Consider the following 20,443-nt stretch of genomic DNA (forward strand, 5'->3'; position numbering starts at 1 on the left):
GAGGGGGAGCAGGGAGAAGGGTGAGAGTCAAGGCCCAGAGGGTGTGGAGGTCAGGGGAGAGAGATTAGGGGGTATAGAGCCTTTTTGCTCCCTCAAACCTGAAAGCATGTCGTGATTTAATCCAGTGAGTTTTGGGCAGAAAGTGGCCTGAAACATACACGCAAAAAAAAATCTGTTTCAGGCTGCAGACAATAAAATGTGTTTAACTGGACATGAACCAAAACTTTGATGGGAATTTTCATGGGATCTCAGTACAGAAAACTAAGATCACATACTGTGTCTTAAAAACTATAAAGCCAACTGTCTGTTTTTATTTCTCTTGAGAAATAATATACTGATTTCTCATTTTAAATAAATGCCAACATGTCAGAGAGAAAAATGTACTTTATGATGGGGAAAACACATGAAAGACATAAATATTAAAGCATGCTTCATAAACTGCTGTACCATTTGGCTATTGGGTTGACAAAAAGGTTTAAGATTTTTTTCTTGATTTACCTGCAGTAACTTTTCTTGTAGTGTACACCTTAAACATGCACTGTATATGTAAACCAATGCATTATTTCTGTGACTTTTCAGTTTTTTCGGCACACAGAGAAGCTAGACTCCCTTTTTATATCTTTACGAAACAAGCAACTAAAGATAAAAAAGCAAAAAATGACTTTAACATGCATATAATACAACTTAAAATCACAAACTGCAAATGATCAGCTCACTAGAAGGACATATAAACTCATATAAGCTCCAACCCTGGTGGCAGGGCCACTAGTTGCTACTTTATCCCGTTCAGAAAAAAATCCAACTGTGGTAAGGAGGCGTGAGTGAGTGAACAAAACAGAGAGGACGCGGAAAAGAACACACCACAATAAATCCTCCTGGCAGGGTCAGGACACCCCTGCTTTGTTCCTCCTGGCAGGAGGGAGGCCACTGATGCCTCCCGACAAATGGACAGAGTGCTAGAATAATCAACTACTGTTTCCCCACTTTATGGGTTTATGAGTTTACGGGGCCCTTGATCGCCCCTGAGCCGCCACCTCCTTCCCTGAGAGGAGTGAGATCCGGCGGTGCTGCCGGGCTCCAACGAGGACAAGTCGGTCCTCTCACACAGGGCAGGCTGATTTGTCTTTTCGAGGACGGTCGTGGGTTTAGAGACTTGTCGCTGACCCCGCTGACCTCTGACTCCGAGGCCATTCTGGCTCTCAGCGTGTCAGTGAAAATGATCTCAGTTTCTCTCAAGGAGTCATTGTGATGGTCAGCGTGAACCATCACAACACATTAGAAATAAAAAATCTATCACTGAGATGTCAAATTTGAGATTGCTTGAATGAAAAAAGTCAAATTAAAAGGTAATTACAACTCACAACCTGGGTCATCATCTGATAATCCCACTGTTGTTTCAATGATAACTGCAAGGAACTGAGAGTTTTTTCAAAACAGAAAAGCAAGGAAATATTACATTAATCACCGTAACTGTACACTGCAAACATCAATCACAGTTTACAGAGTTCCTGGTTCAACTTTGACCTGCTGTACTTAACATAGTTGTGCATCTGTCCAGTTTTGCTGTGCAACAAAAGACTGAGTAAGTCTGAAATGTCACTTTGGGTTTATTCCATCGAAATAAAGTGGTTTCAGTGATCTGGCTTTTTTACAACATGTCTGATTGGCTGACTGCTTGTGTTTCCTGCTCTGTCTGACTTCACTGTAGCAACATGTTCCCAGACCTCAGCACTGGCTTCGGGGAGTCGAATGTTATCATAACTGATAGAGACGACGGCCAAAACTTCAAAAACATGACCAGAGTAATAAATGAGAATTGTCTTTATTGAAGTTCAAAGTTATATTCCTTAAATCCACCAGGGCAAACAAGGAGGATGATCACTGACCAAAAAAACAAAACAACCAGAGATGCAATTCCACTACAGCTGAATTCTGGCTGCATCTCCACAGCGTGCAAACGTCTTGAGGCAGTGGCTTATATGCATCCTCCAGCAGTGAAGGAGCAGTGGAGCTCCAGCAGGCAGATCTGCACAGGGAAGTGTGCCAGACAAGAGGGGCCAGGCTGGGCCGGGCAGCTGAGGTTCCCCTCCGCCCCGAGTAGCAGCGAGGCTAAGCTAATCCTGCGCCTCAGGCCCCTGTGAGGTGGCTCTGCCAAAGCCTGTCCCCCTGCTGCTGCAGGAAATTGCCTTCAGTGCAGAGGTCCATGAAATGGCTATGGCTCACCATCACATCCAGAGTGAGTGCACATGGGGCCAGTGTGACTTTACTAACCCTAATCTATAGGTAGATTTTATATTTCATACTTGAAACTTGTTACGATGTCACAAAAACAGCCACATTTGGTCAACATTTGCATTCTCTACTATGTATTTCTGCTTCTATAATAGGTTTTTATGTATTTTATGTATTATTTATGTACCATACAGAGGTCTTTTGACACTAAAAGCCAGTTTTCCTGTGTGGGGTTGTGTGTCAGGCTCTATAACGCCTCCTCCATTGTGCTGTTTGACCCGTGGGCCAGCCAGAGCTCCCATGAGGTCCCTTATCCCTCCATCAGTCCTCTCTCATTAGCCCCCACAGGCAGAGCCCAGAGTAGGGTAACACAGAGGGGCCCCTGCTTCCTCCTCTGGTCCCCATGAAATACATACAGCACAAATACAGATGACAGAGATCATCTTTTAGCAACAGTGACACACAAACAGAAGGCATCTCTTAAAATAACTACCAACTTTATTTGTCATAAAGAAAAAGACAATTTGAGTTGGAAGAAATACATCCACTTTCCTCCTTAGTCATCTTTAACCCTCTGAACCCCTTTCAGGGTGGGTTTTTTTTCTCTCCTGACACATTTTACACACTGTGACCTCATCTTTTAATGCAAAAGGAAACACACGAGTTGAATGTTTTGATCATAAATTTTGAAAAAGAATTGGGATACCATTGAATCAATTTGTACCTTATTTTACACAGTTGTAACCAATATTGGGGGCTTCACATGCCATACATATTGAACTATTTACATTTTTGCAACCTCTCTTGTCCACTCCACTCAGATCTGTGTAAACAGCCTACAATTCAGCCCTATTTTTGCTGAGTTTTTGTTGCACAAAATGTAATGTTTTTTACAGGATCTGTTTAATGCAAAAGGTTTATCATTTTACTAAATTTTAAATAAATGGCGTGGAATTAAGTGTTTTCGCCGGAAATCACAATTTTAGGCTTTGATTCGGTTACTTTTGGGGTCAGAGCTTCTCATGCCGGATCATTTGTCAGCATTTATTGTCAGGCAGTGTCTGGGTGTTCTTGCTAATTTTATGTATTTATTAATCATTTTTGTCTTCAGTTACACACAAAAAAAAAGATCTTATCGTCTTTACGGGGGGATAAAGCAGGGATAAAAAAAAGTGGGAAGCAGAGGTGGCAGCATGAGGAGGGAGGAGGAGGAGGAGGAGGAGATGGGGCAGGACACAGTGGAGAAACAGTTGATTATGAGTCCCATCAAGTGATCAATGATTTCATTAATAAGACGGATCATGCGCCTGTCATAGCTGTGACACGGGCTGAGGGATGATCCGCTCCCAATGCTCCATTTCCCCCAAGCCTCCCTCCCTTTCTCCCCTCTCTCCCTCCCTGTCCTTCCAATATTGCCTCCCTCTGCCAACGACAAGGGAACGCCACGGAGGAAAAAAAAGGGATGGAGCTGGGTGTTGACGGGGGTGGAGGTGGAGGGGGGTTAGTCATGAGGGAGGGAATGGAGAGGGGGGTGGAAGAAAAGTGAAAATCCATTTTGAAACCCATTTTCAATTAGGGGTCCACAAGCTGTTATCACAGGTGTCCCAGAATGGGGGCCCGTAAGTGAAAATGTCTCCTATCCGTTTCTGAAATGAAACCTTATCTGGGAGGCACAAAGATGGCGGGGACAGCGTATCTGTAAATTACTTTCCATCCCCGCTGTTAACGGGAACTTTATTTCTGTCAGATGACATTCCCCTCTATTTACTGTTGATCATTTAAATGGCTGCCTAAAAAGAAGGTGGCCCCTCACTCTTCCTCTATCTCCCCCCTCTCTCTCTCACTGTATCATTCCTCCTTTTCTCCCCATCAGGAGGATTTTTTTCCTTCAAAGCAGTCAAGTGTTCTTTTTCTTCTTTAAACACTTTAGCCACGCTCCCCATTTGCTTAGGGATTTCTCTGGTAACCTACACGAAAGCCGAACATTTGTTGCCCTTTAAGGCTTAACTTGTTTGCCTCAGAGACCCTTTTGCTCTTGCCCTTTTTAAGCATGACCGTTAAAAAGGTCCCAGCTCACCCACTTCATAACCTGCTTTACAGAGGCTGTGTTATGTTAAAGTAGCATTACCTGACAATTTTCTGAACTGTGTCCAGTCATTCTGCTCCCCATTTTTTGATTCTCCTCCAACACAAACTCCCTCTTTTTCCTCAAATCAGCAGCACCCGTATCAGAAAAGTCCCACCAACCAGAAACTTTTTCCCTTTGCAAATAACCAATCCTTGAGCCCCACCCTCTGTTTTTTTTCTCTCTTTTTTTTTATTAGCAAATTATCCCATGACGACAGGATTTATTCAGCCAAGAAGCATGGACATCTTTTTTTTTTTTTTTTTTTTTAGCTCGGGACCCAACAAAAGAATCAGGGGACTTTGTGGTCCACCTGCCTGCCGAATGATGAGGGTGGGAGGGGAGAGCACCCCCCTGTACCCCTCCTAAAGAGCACCAATCACAGCATTGTTGTGGCACAGTCGGCTCTTTTGAGCTGTCAGTGCAAGAGGAGGGGGCACAGAGATGAATGGCACACAGGATGAAGCCACCATTTAGCCAACCATGTGGGAACGCTCTAGCAGGACTCAATAATTACTCTGGGCTCTGCTCAACTTGGACAAAACTTACAGACGAGGGACAAGAGGGGACGGCGGAGTGGAGGAGGAGAATTATCCCTGTCGTGCATGTTGAGCAAAGATTTTTGAGCTAAATCCAGGGTTCCTACACTGTTTACAAAGTCAAACTCAAGCACTTTCCATGCATTTTAAAGGTGCATTTTCAAGCTTTTCCAGCACTTCACAGCTATTGTACATTAAATATTTAAACATTGAACGATTATCAGAAAGATAGAGTTTACTCATAATTGCAGCTTGAGCATAAATAGCCTAAATTTCAAGCACTTTTAAACACTTTTTGTATTTCCAAATGAACATTCTCAAACCTTGAAACTGCCACATGAAAAAACAAGTGTTTTCAAGGATTCGGAATCCTCTTAATCATTTTCCAGACTAAAGTGCAGTTCAATTATCAGAACAGCAAGGTATAAAACCTGATCCATACCTGTCTGCAACAAAAAAATGCCATATTCAGACAAGGTTTTAAGAGTAAAATTCAAGTTTTCAAGAACTTTCAAGGTACCTAAACCAAAAATGTTAAGCCTGTCGAACTTTTTATCATCACATCTAAATTGTTACTGTAAATGCAATACACCTATAGCTTGATTGTATGTGTTGATCATGATTATATAATTAATAATTAGAGTGATTTTGTACATTAAACACCAGATTATGTTGAAAATCATGCCCAAACTTTTTGTTTGGGCATTATGTCCCCCCCCCCCCCCCCCCCCTTTCCTACTTATTTTCCACTTTTCACAACTTATCATAGCATGCTGTTGCTGGGCCCACCACGGGGTTTCCGCTGCGCTGAGATCAGGGGCCGCTACTCTGCCCTGACGGGGGGAAATATTTCGCTGGGCCTTCCTAAGAAGAACCAGTCACTGGGGTTCCACAGCTGCTCACAATTACCTTTTGTTTGCATGGAGGCGGCGGGGCAGGGGCTACGGGGGTTAAAGTTGAGGCGAGTGTAGGGTTACACCTGATAAGAGGTTATGAGTTCTGGGGGCGACTTGGGAATGTGCTGTAATTATAACAACACAAAGAATGTGTAAGCTATCTTCTGATTCCAAGAGCGAGAGATTGTGATCTAAAAGGAGGACCTTTCTCTGCAGATAAGTATCATCCCTCCCTTCGTCAAGTGAATTATGAGACTACTGTATTTTAGGGAGTGCAACATTGCTTAAAGCTCTAGTGTCTCTTGTGACGTGGCTGCGTAGGAGACAAACCTTCTGCTGCTCGGAGCTGTAATTACCAGCACATTACCAAGAAAAATCCACAATCACAGAGCCAAATTACATCCATGCTTTTTCCACAACAAACTTCTTTTCTTTTTTTATTCCTTACTGCCCCTTTAATTAATAAAATAGCGCTGGCCATCTGGGAATGAGTTAGAGTGTTCCCAAGATGCTTAAGGATGCATTACCTTACCCACTTCCTGTGATAACTCCCATATGGGGAGCAAGTCACCGCATTATTCACCATTTCCTGAATTGTTGGTCTTGTCTTAACACTTAGGATGATCACATTAGACATCAGCAGAAGCCAGTGTTGGGCAGTAATGTTTTACTAGTTACATATCACAGTAATATTATTACTTTTGCCAGGAAGTGCAAAACAAATAACTCAACCTTAATTTACATTTACTACATTCCCTTTAATGCCACATGGTTCTATAGAACCATTAGACAAATTAAAACAGTGACATATAGTAACTGTATCCCACATCAGACACCTTTCAGCGCCTATACCCCTGATCAGACACATCTGTAATGCCGCACTTTCCTGGTGTTTCACGGTCATTTCGAATAAGATCCCCACCACCAGTGTAGGTATAATTGATTTATACATATTTAACAATCTACATGTGAAGTTTAGCTTATGTACATGGAGATATACAGGTCTAATTACAACACGAAAGTAACTATGATGAAAGAAAGCAGTGAGAATGCTCGGGTGACACTCAGGCGACGATCTTAAAAGTACATCTTTATTTTTACCGTATTGTATTTTATTGTGAAGGTGAAGGTGAAGTACGGTCCAGGTGTGTTGATAACGATGGTTGATAACGGTGATATTTATTTGGCTTACCCAGAAACATCCAATTTCCCTCGAAAAAAATCAGCAGCCCCCATTGTTTGTGTCCAATGTGGGATAGGCCTACAGATAGCACACGGCTAATTCACCGGCGTTAGCGTCATTTTGCCGACTCTGGTAAACCCAAGGCTAACGTACACGGTTAAAATGATATACAGTCTGAAAGATAAGAACTTAGACTCTAGTTTCACACCACTTAATTAATTGTAAACATAATATGATAATTAGTTAATGTGAAATTTTGATAGAAGGTTAGCCAAAAGCTATCCGATGTGGGATACAGTAACGCTAGCATCACCAGCATTTAAGTGCACAAACCACAGACACACGTTCATTTACTCTTGCCTGAGGCTGATGTTTGAGTTGGATGTATTGAATAAACACACAAAAGGCATATGGTGAAAGTGGACACAAAAAACTCCAGAATGTACATCACTTAAGGAGACAATCTAGCAAGTGAATGTTGGTAATTTATCCTTTAGTATGTAACTCCAATGAAGCTTTAGTTTTGTTTCTCTTGTTCCCTGCACGCTCTCATGCTTTTAACACATGTCTCTCTGCCTTTATATCACTGTTTTTTACTAGAAGCCAACAACAAAGTTTAAAAAAATGTTGTGTTAAAAACTTTCATAAAAATTAAATAAAAACCCACTAATTCCTAATATTTGTAATAATGGCATCATGTAACTTCTTATTCTGTGAATGAAGCTGTACACAAGTACTACAAAAGTTTGTATGCTGTTTGTGTTTGACAAATAAGTGGCATAAACCAACAAAAAGTGCTATCCAGAAGCAGAGATTGCTCCTAACATAAAAGTAACATAACAAGTAGAGTGTAGTGAATAGTGACTAACAAACTACATGTTTTGAGTCCAACCCTGGTAGGGGTAAAGGGAGGTGACAGAAAACTCCCTAACAGGCCACCAGCTCCATCTACCAGAGCCAAACCTCCATACCCAAAAAACCTCAAAATCCTCTCACTGCTAATGAGCACAGCTGCAGCTTAGGCCACAGTGATCTCAACTCTGGTTTTGTTATGACTTTAGCTTGATGCTCCAAGGCTTTCCAGCCAAAGAAAAAAAAATCGCCATCTAATATTCCTCGTCTGAATTAAGAATGAAAGGCTGAATGACGACAGGCTTGATGAACTGTAAGCTTTTAATAGCATGTGTTGAAGACAGTGCTGTGTAAACATGCCAGAGTTCTGCTACCAGCGAGGGTTGTCTGCGACTCACCGAGACAATACAGAAAAAATAAACAGAAGTAACATGAGTGAGGATCTGTGAATGTCTGTAATTATGTTTTGGGGAGTTGGTCCATTTCATCTTAAAGTAATCAGAACACTCGTTCCCCGGTAGGTCAGAGGGCCTGATGCTCAAACATGTTGCTACGTAGCCACACCCCCGTCTCTTGCTAATAGAGGTCTGGAATTCATAAAAAATGCTTGAAAATGAGGTGCTGCAAGCCTTTGTGACGAAAAACAAATGGATGCAACCTTTTGATGATTTGATGGCACATTTATACCAACACGTCAGAATAGACAGGTTGCCAATGACTCCAAAAAACTCTTGCAGCTTTAAACGTGTGGTCAACATTGTGAATTGAAACAAAATGACTTAGTAAGATTTAAGAAAAATAAGTAAGTTTGTTAACTGACTTAGATTAAATATGCACGTCAAAATAAGTTGACGTTGACCAATTGATCCGCTCTGACCTTCTACCTACACGCAGACTTTGTTGCTCTTTGTACTACAACACCTGACTTCCTCCTTTGCTCCAGTTTTAAATATATACAATGGCTACTAGATGTTGCCACCGAACAATAAATATGGATCGGATAGTCTCTGACTGCACGGAGAAAGTTGAATTTCTCTACATAACTGAAGAAATGTATGAACATTTACAAGGTACATAATTTAATCCGACTCCTGTGTTAAAACACCTGAATATCAGTTATGTAGTGAATGTTTTTCTGTGCCTCATCTCTTGGTCACTCATGCTTTGGCTCAATGTTCCTATTACTCAGTTGGTAAGCTGACTAATACACCAGTCTCTTCAAAAACTGGGCGTATACCAAAAGACCTTAAATTATATTTACATTAACCACAGTGCAGTTAGAGGTGACGCGTACCGTTTGAGGTGGTGCTGGAGGCCACCGCCTTCTCGCTGATGTCATTGCGCGCTGATGAGCCCTTGGTCGCCACAATGGTCTCCACCCTCTTCTTCTTCTCAGCTGCTGAACTGGCCTGGGACTGGGTTTCCATCGCGATTGCTCATTCCTCAACACCTCATGGAGACGGGATAACTGATGGAGAAGGAGAAGGTAGAGAGGACGGTGAATGATACACATGAAGCACAAAATACATTTTCAGTTTGTCTCTCAGTCAACTTAGACCAAAATGACTGATTGGTAAACAAATTGACTAAGATTTCATCAGGCGAGAAGTCAGTTTTTATTTGATTTTTTTTTTTTTTTTACGTTGAATGACTTATTTCCAAGAAACTTATGTGCAAAATTTTGCTGCTGGTTTATGGCAAAAATCCAAATTCTGATTATTTTGCTCAGTACATTACTCAGTTATGATTATTTAACACAAATATTCTTTGATTTTGGAAACGCCATGCATTATTTAAGTTATTCTTGAACTTTAGATGTCATTTAACAAAAAAAATAATTTAAAGTAAATATTAAATAATATAACATACAAAAATATATATACATTTAAATAAATATTGAAAAAAAAAAAAAAAAAAAGAAATGAGACAAAAATATGTTGAAACATTAGCACAAATAATAACAAAAAATAAATTAGATCAAAATAAATAAGAAAACTGGACATAGATCAATATGTTGCATTTATAACACAAGACAAAATGAGGTTTAAATAGTTTTATCTACATTACCTTGTTTTCATAGTTGTTTGAAGCAAATATTATAATTTAAAAAATTAAAGTTGGATGAATTGCCCAGTCCCATGATTGCAATTAAACATTTTAACAATAGAGCACCTCAAGGAAAGCCCTCAACACTGAGAACCTTGTGAGAAAAACTTCAGATCCAATCCTCCCTTTTCATGATGCCCAGAGCAGAGCACGGGTCAATCCACCAGCTCACCCTGATTTATTTTAACTCAAACCTGCTGGGCTCTGATCTGCTCTTCGGGAGGTTGATCTCCTTCTCCGTTCTTAACTGTGGTTAAATATCCAAAAAAACAAAATCTAGCTTACCTTATTTTCAACTATGTCACACTAAACTTCTGACTCCTTGTCAAAAAAACAAAACTCTATAAACACAGCAAGGCAGGACATCCTGACTATGGTTTTATATCTCAGAATAGAAGTAAAGGCAGCTTGTGGATATACTGATAATCCTGCTGTAGCAGTCTTTCCACAGAGAAAGGAGAAACCTTAAGGGGATACCACAGAGAGAGAAACATTCACAGTCCTGAAAAAACAAGGCTTGTTTGAAGGCCCTTTTGGGAATATCATGGTGCCGGGCAATTTTTCTTTCAAAGAATAAAGGTGGTTCAAGTTAATACTGTCTGTGGGTTTAGAAGGGGTTCAGCCAACAGTCTAGCAGACATGCTGCTCAGTTCAGCACCTCAGAGGCTGTCTACAAACTCAACTCTATCTAGGTCATGGAGGTCTCTGATTATGGAGACAACACGGTGATACACCACAACCACTCATTCACACAAAGTACAGGACAGCTTCATTTGGTCCAATACAAAGCCTTTACTTAGCCTCCATAATTCATGGATAATTAGTGGAAATATTTAGTCTGACTAACATTTTCTTTCCAATAAAGGCCGGCTAATTACCCAACTGTACTATTTAATTGTCCCCCGCCCTATAAACATGCATGGATACAAAGGGCAGCAGTAAAGTCAGCCATAATGCAAACACAGGAGTGCTCCTGAAACTACAAGAGAAAGGATGGAAAGGGGGGGGGCTGATTTTTACCAACTCCCCAAGGAGGGAAGGCGAGGGGGAAGTGGTGAGGGGTAAACTTCAGACAAACACTGTGTGCTTTGTTTGTTTTTTTTCCCAACCCCCTGAAAAACCAGAGTCTGTCATCCATTCTGACCCGACAACAACATCTGTAAGCAATTGCTGGCTTACACAAAAAAAAAAAAACGAGAAGGGGGGGGAAAAAAACACAATGCAATTACTCCCTCACCAATCAAAACAGAATTAAACAAGAGCTCGTCCTCTAATCACTCCCACATGAATACATGTGTAGCCGTCATCCCCGACCAAAGACATTTTTGTCCTACTTGCACAGATATCATCTCAAATCACTGCTGCATGTGTTTGATAGAGTGAATGCTTTCATTTCTTTGCAGTGTGAGCGAGTTAATCGAGTGTACGGCTCTGTAACGTCTGCACATGCATCGTTGCTGAGTTCCTACCATGATGACTGATCATAGGTGCCACTCATTCACTTTCATGGGCAGGAAGTGAAACAGGAGCGCGATCAAAGGAAACTTTTTAGTCTCCCTCTTTGAATCTGTCATTACATCATTTCTAATGACTGAACTTGAGCAAAAGCAGTGAAGCAGTGGAAAAGAACAGGGAGAGAAGCTACTTTAGAGATGGAGCTGAAGAGCATACGTGTGTGTGTGTGTGTGTGTGTGTGTGTGTGTGTGTATGTGTGTGTGTTTAGCATCGCAAAACACCTGAATACACATAAATCACAAGACCATTTGCATACACTGGTCATGTGTCAGTGTTAACAGTGTCAATGCCTTACTCAAAGGTATTATTTCGGAAACCACTGCTCATTCTAAATACTACGGAGAAAGAACAGCAATAGCCAAAAATAAGACCAGATATTTCTTTGGTTGGAGAGACATTGAGGGGGAACTTTAAGTGAAAGTAACAGTTAAGGGCAGTCAAAACATTGATTGAGAGTCATCCGAAGCAAATACAGCAATATATTGGAGTGGTAAGAGAAGCATAATCTATCATCATAGGAAGCTATCGATATAGGAAAGGAGTATTATTAGGGTTGGGCGTTTGGAAGAAACCTGCCAACTCAATTGACTATAATGCTAACAATCAATTAATCGATTAATCGTGTATGATTAATGTGTTTATGCATACTTCAGTATGTATAAAAACATGCATACATGGGCAAAATTAAAGATAAATATACAGTACTATGCAAAAGCATGTTTTGATTACGAACACTTTTATTTTGAAAGGACGAAAAGAGACTTCCTGTCGATCGTAAAACTAACTCAAGTGAGATTAAATTGTAAAAAGAATACGTTTTGGATCAAATTAAACCTAGTAATTCATGCTAGCAAGGTTTGACACAGTAAACTAGTTTGGCTCAAATTAATACTCTATTTCTTACTTATTACTCTTATTACTATTTTTGTGTGTTTTATAATTGTTATTGCAACTCTCAGTTTGCAAACTGTAGCTTTATCCAACTTAATTCTCAGCTTATTGGCTTATTGACATACGGCCACAGAACTGAACGCTCGGCCGTGTTTCAGAGATAAAATCTAAATTAAAAAATACACAGATCAATTAAAAATCCGTGCAAAACAGATGAAATCACAAGTAGGTATAGCTAGAACGTTTGGACAGGTTTTGACTAAAAAGTCTCTGTTTCGTCCGGTCCAGACTAAAACACAACCCTGGTGTTTTCAAACTAAAACGGGGGAGCAACATTTGCAAAAGTGTGTTTTAAGGGTTCAGTAACACCGGAGTTGTGTGGACACCAGGCGTCAACAGAGCAATAATTATGTGTTCTAAAAAAACATATTCCCATGAATGGGTTTGTATGATAGCCCACAAAATGTGAGACATGATGAGGACGTTTTGCATCATGCTGCAATTGCAACACATTATTAACACTGTCAATCTTTTTTCAACACTTCACGATTGCTCCTCAGTCAAGACTTTCAACCAGGAGGCTGGTGTTCACGTCCAGTTATTGGAAGTTATGTCCAGGAAGAAGTGTCTTTTAAGCTAAACCTACATGGTTTTAACATAATTTATCAGACAGAATTTAGTAAGATACCTACAAATTCCAGTGCATTACTTTCATAGGAATCACTACAAACTGTATGTGAGAGCAGCCTGGTTTTAAAATGTATCACTGTAGATGAAGCCTGGAAGTGCAGCAAATATGAGGGTCAGGATTGGGGTTTGCAGGGGAGGTGAGGAGAAAAGCGGGGCATTCCTCTGGTCGGGCAAATATTCACAAGTCCAAGCCACTGAAGCGTGTCTGACCGGTCTTTTGTGTTCCACCAGGCAGGCCACAGTTCCAAAGCAGCAATTAAAAGCAGGACCTTTTCACCCATAATCCCTCTGACCTGGACGCCCACACCCAATCCTGCAGATGTTCCTGTCTCTGCTTTGGTGTTGCTCATTTTCGCCCCTGTCCAACTCTCGGAAATCACTCAGAAACTCAAAGACACTTCCATCTGTGTTTAGACTTTGTGGAAAGAATGCTTATAAATCTGAAAGTTTCTCTGTGTTTATTCTTAACATGAGAATCTGAGGCCAGAGTTTAAATGTCATGTCATTTTAATTTAGCACGTTGAACCTTCACTGTAGAAACTACTCCAAAGCCAGGTGCAGAAAGAACATTTTTTAAATAAATTTACATGAGACAGCAGAGAAATAAACATGTGTATGGAGGCTACCTGCATCCGTGTGTGTCACAGAGGCCCGGCATAAAGGAAGGAATTACAACTAGGCACTGGTTGCTGTTGTTACTCAAAATAAAATGTTAATTTCATATTAATGTCTTCCCCATGAAATGTCTGTCCTACACCCAATTAGAGAAGAGAGAAAGAGGGTGTATCTTTATTTGTGCTCAACTGTAATCCTTCCACACAGAAAGGGAGGCGATTAAACAGGTTTAAAATACCACAATTCAGACTGTTCCCCCAGAAAAAAAACATTCTTATTTTATAAGCACATTAAGCAAATCAATTTAACATAAATTATACGCCTTGGTGACAAAGGCACTGAGTTGAAAGTCATCGGCAAATTGTACACATCAAAGTGAAACACTAAAATAAACTTTTGCCTTTGATAGAAAAAAAAAATCTTTTTTTTTTTTTTCTTCATGCAAGCTTAAACGTCTGCTAACGCTATCAAAAATCACCGCCTTTTGTTATTTAAAGTCTCCATCTTTACAAGCTTAATTCTATGAAACTGCTTTAAGGTGAACCACTGCATTCTGTCATTAGGAGCACATTTGCAAATGCATGGCACACACACACACACAGACACAAACACACTGAGAAACTGAGGGACTTTTTTATATAAACTCTTGAAGTGTCTTCTTAGATTTGGCAACCCCCCCTCACAGACGGGTACTGTATTTGTGTTCATTTCATTAGGGCGACTGTTCAGTGTCGAGGGCCCCCTGAGGGGGGAGACTGGCAGCGCCACAGCATTCATCATCATTACATCAGCGACCACCGAGATCTGCTATCTTAGGCTTATCAACACGGCACAAACGCACCGCAGCACAGCGAGTTAGAGGGGAGGGGAGAGATGGGAGATGGAGACGATTGAGGGAGATTGTGAGCAAAAGTGGGATAAGAGGGGGAGAAAATGAATGGAGGAAGGGAGGAGCATGAGACTGTGTGTGTGTGTGTGTGTGTGTTCATGTATGCGTGTATACATGTGTGTGCGCCTCACTGTGCCCCTGCATGCCTGCACATGTTTTCCTGTGTGTACAATGTGTGTTTTTGCACATTTCGCAGCTATGCCAACAACATTAAGGGCTCCTGCACAGCTGGAATAACTAAAAACACTGAGGGGCAAAGAGGGAGGAGGAGCCGGAGCCCTCAGCGAGATTAGCTGAATCGAGCAATAAAACAGAATGCGCTGGCTCAGGCTGCATGTGTTTGCATTGGATAAGGTCAGCGAGTGGATGAGGCCCCTTGAGGAGACAGTGGAAGTGCTCGCTGGTGGTTAGAGGACCTGTCATGGGTTCAAAAATCCCGACTGAGGAGGTGTTCCTAAACTCAATGGCTCTCAGAGGAAACCACATACTTAGGTTTCCATGCTGTGTTCAACACTGCACTTATGGCTCGCCCTTGGCCCTGGAAGGCAAAGGGGATGGAGGGGAGGAGGAGGGGTTGGGATTGGGGATTTGGTGGTTGTGGCTCCCATTCACCAGTGAAACTTAACATTGTGCCCAGATGGCACTAAGTCTGGCCTACAGCTGATGGGGACCAGCCCCTCAAGTAAAGGGCCATTTAGCAGGAATTAGTCACACCCCGCCACACACACACACATATCAAATCCCAGATATGCACATGCAAACTGGTTTAGTGCTAGGCCTTCTCACCCTTTTGTATACTGTGACATGGTTGAGCCATTCACATTGTCAGTCATTTACATGTTTCTATATCATCCTGCAAGGACGTGTGAGTCCCACTTTTTGCACCAATCTTGTTGTAGTTGATTGAGATGATTTATTGTTTCATATTTTGAATGTTGCATGGAAAAATTAATGCATATTTTATGCATTTTGTGCATTAAGGTTTTACAAAACCTGTATTTTTTATTTTTATACCTGAGGTTCAGCATCTTAGCAGCATTCCCTCAGCAAACATGTGCTGCTATCACAAATGCACTGCTTTTAATATTTGAGTAGGAAAAGCCTGTGCAAATGAGTGTTTATATTTTTTTTGTCAAGGACAAACAGTGGAACAACACAGCCCATCAGTAGCTTTCAGCGGAGCTAATGAGATTATCCTCGCATGCGTCCTGGTCCCTCAGACCTCTCCACTTGAGATGCTTTGGAGGGCTGGTGAGGGACCCTGTGTGCTGCACAGCAGAATGAGCTGAGTGCATCTTACATTCCTGGGTAACAAACCCACACGATGTAATCGTAATGCTTACACGATGCTTCTTTTGCGCTCGCTACCCAGTAGATAAGAGGCAAATAAAGCATGCCTCACAATGTAAATCTTGAGCGTTTTCCCCAAAGCACCCCTGCTTATTAGATTGTTTATTTATTTTGACTTTGCATTTGTTTGTGAGCCACACAAGCCACTTGTGTCAAGGCAAGTGGGGCTGCGAGGAGTGAGACAATGGATAATGCAGGGAGCTTTGTTGCACTGGTGGCCCAGTTATGCGGTATTGGTTTCCCCTGTTGTCCACTCTTATTCATTTTCTTCCCATGCTAAGATGTAGAGCCTTTTGTTTGATCAGACACTTTTCCTGACTCTTGAGAAGAAGGAAAAGATGCTTGCTCAGCTATTTACTGGAGGCCGAAGCAAACAATGCAACCTAATACTTCAGCATAATACAATGAAGGTCCTTGGGAAGTAAAAATAAACATTTTTCTATATGCAGAAGTTTTTCTTTTGCCTTGAACTTGCAGTGGACAGTTCACAGCCCAAATTTAAAATATAATTTTCCTGCTGATCTGCTGTATTATTAATCAATCTAGATTGTTTTTTGTGTGAGTTGCTGAGTGTTGGAGATATGTGGTACTTTGCTTTCGGACTCAAAGCAAAAAAAAAGGAATTTGTAAAACCTCAACAGCTATTACTTGGCCCAGAAATGATGACCTGGTTACTAAACATAATCTTCATAACCTTGCTATGAGCAGTTTTATATAGGAATTATACTAAAAAGTAATTCGTTCAGTTAGTATATTTAGGAAGTTAATTTACAGGTTCATTTAAAACTTGAAAAACTTGAAAACAGGGCTCAAACACTGGGTGAAAATCAAAAAGCCACTGTCTATTTGACCCATCCCACCACCCGGACTGTCTCCTTTCACAGACTTTAACACTCTTTATACTACACCAGCCCAGTACTAAAGCTAAACATTGCCAAAAATGTTTTGTAATTAACGTTTCTGGTTTGCAATGCCAACATTTTTTCTTGCAACTGAGCTGTCGTTATAAGCGAGAGAGGGCAGGCATCTCCAGTGGTTTGCAACTCACCCCAAAACTATCTAGATGGATAGAAAAAAATATGTATTTTTGATTTTGGGGTGAACTGTCCCTTTGAGATAAGCATGATCTCAAATGCTTAACCCTACTTTATTACTATGTTTGCATCCAGGGGGTTGAAATCCAGTTTATTCTAAAATCAGTTGTAGCAGTAGCAGCACAGGCTCTATAGCTAAGGTTTCCACTCTAGTGGCCCCTGCACATGGTACATACTGTAAAGCAAAAGAAAGTGAGGTCTGTATCCTGTCAGTGGGCCTCTCATCTCCACTGAAAACAGTCTTGTGTTGGTGGAGGCATTCTTCATACAAGGCTTTAGAAAGTCTCACTCTGCTCGATGCCACAACCAGAGTACGACAACAACATCCTTCACAGCCAAAGAGTACATGTTACGCTGCGTTGTTTGAGAGCGCTGTTCCTATGTAATGCGTGTGTGTGTATGTGTGTGTGTGTGTGTGTGTGTGTGTTTGTGTGCGTGTGTGTGAACATGGCACAGGGAGGAAGAGGGACTGTGTTTGAGCCGTGCTGCATGACGCTGTGTATAGGAGTGGGATGCTCCAGGTGCTCTATACGCCGCTCAGTATGCAAGTGCGATCACTGTGTGCAGAACATAAATAAGAGAGGGGACCCCAGGGAGGGGATGAGTGGAGGAAGAGAAATTCCTGTACTGATGAAAACCTCACACACAACTCTCTCTGCCTCCTCCTCCTACTCCTCCTCCTCCACCTCCTCCTTACACGTGCACTCAGAGAAGCAGATGGATGGTCCTGTGTGAGTGGAGTGGCAGCAGGTACGGCTTTGACAAAAAGTCTTCACACTTAGTCATAGATACAAGAGTAAAACAAAGAGTTCATGAGGTGACTGAGAACAAACTGGAGGATGTATAGCCACAGGTTATAGAGTCACAATAACTTGCATTTTGACCAAGAAGTTCCCAGTAATTTTAGTCCCAGGACTACGTTTCAAGGCACCTAAAGGTTCCTTCAGCCTCTTGTGGTCTGAGTTTTCATTGTGGTCCAAAGGCCTGCAAAGATAACTTACTTATTTACTGCAGCATGTTGGATGTAATGAATAAAATACAGGTGGAAAATAAATCTAAGCATGTGTGTCTTAAGTCATCTGTTAAGTGTTTGAGTGTAATGTATTTGTAATTTAAAACAAAACCGCCATAAAACAATCTGAAAAGAAAGTTTTATTTCTCATTCTCACCGCAGCACTGCCGCGGCGTCTCTCAGCTCGCCACACGAGTGAAACAGACAAAAACAAATGTTTGTGTCGTCCTAAAATGGTCATAAATCGATACTACAGTACCTTGTTGCTTTATGAATGAAGCGGTACACAAGTTGAGGCAGCCATCCTGTACGTGTTTGACCAATCAGACAGTAGTGCCTTGAAACCCAAACCCTAAAAGTTTCAGGAAGACTTTCAGGACGTACTAGATGCCTACCAGGGCCTTTTTGGTGGGTAAAAGCCCTAGAAAATCATCAGAACGTAAATTAGACCCTGGTCCCTGTGGTCAAAATCTTCCTCAGAAGGTTCCTGGTCCCTGGGGAAAGTTCTTCAGTAAAACTGCTGAACTTGAAGTTCCCCTTCTCTTCTGTTCGTTTATTTCAGGCATACTTTCTTTCGTCTCCTCTCGATCTTTCCCTCCTCCATTCTATCTCCCTTTCCTTCATTCCTTTGTGTCATTGGGATAAGTGTTGGAGCGGAGTGAGTCAGTGCTGCCATGTGATTAATGACGGGCCCTGGCGTCTCCGGGGCCGAACGCTAACAACAGCCAGGGGGCAGCGCGATAATGCACAATAATAAAGCCAGCAGACAAACAGCCAGGCAACGTAAGGCCTATTAGCTCGCCCCATCAGGACGGCTAAGTGAGAAATTAGCCCTTCCCAAGCTCCGCCACAATTCATCAAGTGCTGCCCCTGAATCCCCCCTCAAGAAGTCATAATGTTTACTTAAAGACTGGCCTCGATGCCCCAGCGGCGGGCTTTATTGGCTCTTATTAATTCCCGCTCTGGCCCTTGCGGCCATGCCATTTAAACCGAATTAAAGGGGTGAAAATTGGATGAGATGAAGTTGTCTTGGTGTTTGGCGCTCGCATGATAAAAAAAAAATAAGAGGGGAGGGCAAACAAATCGGCATGTAAAGGAATGCTGAATAAAGCTGTCCTGAAATGTGCCGCAGTCAGTCAAAGGAATGCAGGGAGAGAGGAGGGGAGGGATAGGAAGAGAAAAGGGAGAAATGGCATCGCTTTAATGCTAGACTTCCTGTGTGGATGGGAACACATCCAAAAGGGTAACACTGGGTCACACATTCCACAGATGCAGAAACAAATTCTGTTGTATCTTTGCATTCTTATCTTTCATCAGACGGGTTGAAAAATACTGTAAAATAAGGTCAGTCCATCAGCACTCCTACTTATTTCAACATGTCAGTGATGGGCAGGAGTGAAGGGGGAGGGAGTACACTCAACACAGTACATGCCTTTAATGAGTGGGCTTAAAATAACAGCACAATGAATCACACTTATTCTTTTTTTTAAAGGATTAAATGGGCCCATTTTCATCAGCTCGGTCAAATGACCCATTATTTAGACCTTTTATATTATCTAGTGTTGAAACGTTCACTTGAATCGATTTGAATCATTTACCAAGAAAAAATTTAAAACATTTTTTGGTTCCAGCTCCTCAGGAATAAAAACCTCCCACATTTCTCTGATTTATCACTGTTAGCTGAACATCTTTGGGTTTTGGATTACAATCGTGTCTGTCATTTCTAATCTTACCATTCATTGTCTTTGTAAGCAGTCGTGCAATGCATTCTGGTGGTACCTTGAGAGATGGAGCGCCACGTTGGTTGCTCCTCATTTGCATAAAGTTGAAGGTCTAAGCAACTTATTGCAAATCAGGGAACCTCGCCACCTCTGGAAACTTTTTAAACTAACCATTGTTGATGAAATGGAGACAGATTCAGCAACTGCATGGCTTATTTCTTGTGTAAGAAACACATTTTGGTGAAAAATTATCAGAATTAAAAAGAACCTTTCCGAACGAACTACTTTATTGGCCGAGTTTAAAATCCTCCAATAAAGGCAGAACTGAGTATAATGAGTATAAAGAACGTCAGGGAGGACTTAGGGGGCGGGAGGTTTGGGGGATGGGTCAGTGTTTGTGTCCCGCTGTGAAACCAAAAGTTATTTGAAGTAACTTAACTTCCTTGCATGGCAACATAATCTCACCTGTGTGAGCACTTCAGGTCTGTTACTTTTACTTGTTTAACTATCTTTTGCTATGTCTAACCATGTAGAGTTTGTCCTAACCTTAAGGAAGTAGTTTTGTTACCCAAACCTAACCCAACCACAACCATGTGACAACCTTATTTATTTATTACATTTAGGTATGAGGACATGTTGTTGGTGCTAATTTTAAAAAAGCTTGTTATAATGTTTTATTTTTTAGTCAGTAGTCATGGACGAGTAATTGATAACAATCCTCCAATGCTTGAAA

At 41.4% G+C, this 20,443-nt stretch overlaps 1 protein-coding gene across 1 annotated transcript in view; it reads right to left on the reverse strand.

Moving 5' to 3' along the window:
* gli3 (GLI family zinc finger 3) overlaps nt 1–20,443 on the reverse strand; it is a 118,387-nt gene that overhangs the window by 87,514 nt on the left and 10,430 nt on the right. Inside the window, exon 2 of the mRNA XM_059326798.1 lies at nt 9,122–9,295. Coding sequence (XP_059182781.1) covers nt 9,122–9,254 — 133 coding nt within the window. The 5' untranslated portion in view covers nt 9,255–9,295. The remainder of the gene's footprint in view (nt 1–9,121; nt 9,296–20,443) is intronic.

The sequence above is a fragment of the Centropristis striata genome, chromosome 23 (assembly GCF_030273125.1).
Source record: "Centropristis striata isolate RG_2023a ecotype Rhode Island chromosome 23, C.striata_1.0, whole genome shotgun sequence".
NCBI classification, from domain to species: domain Eukaryota; kingdom Metazoa; phylum Chordata; class Actinopteri; order Perciformes; family Serranidae; genus Centropristis; species Centropristis striata.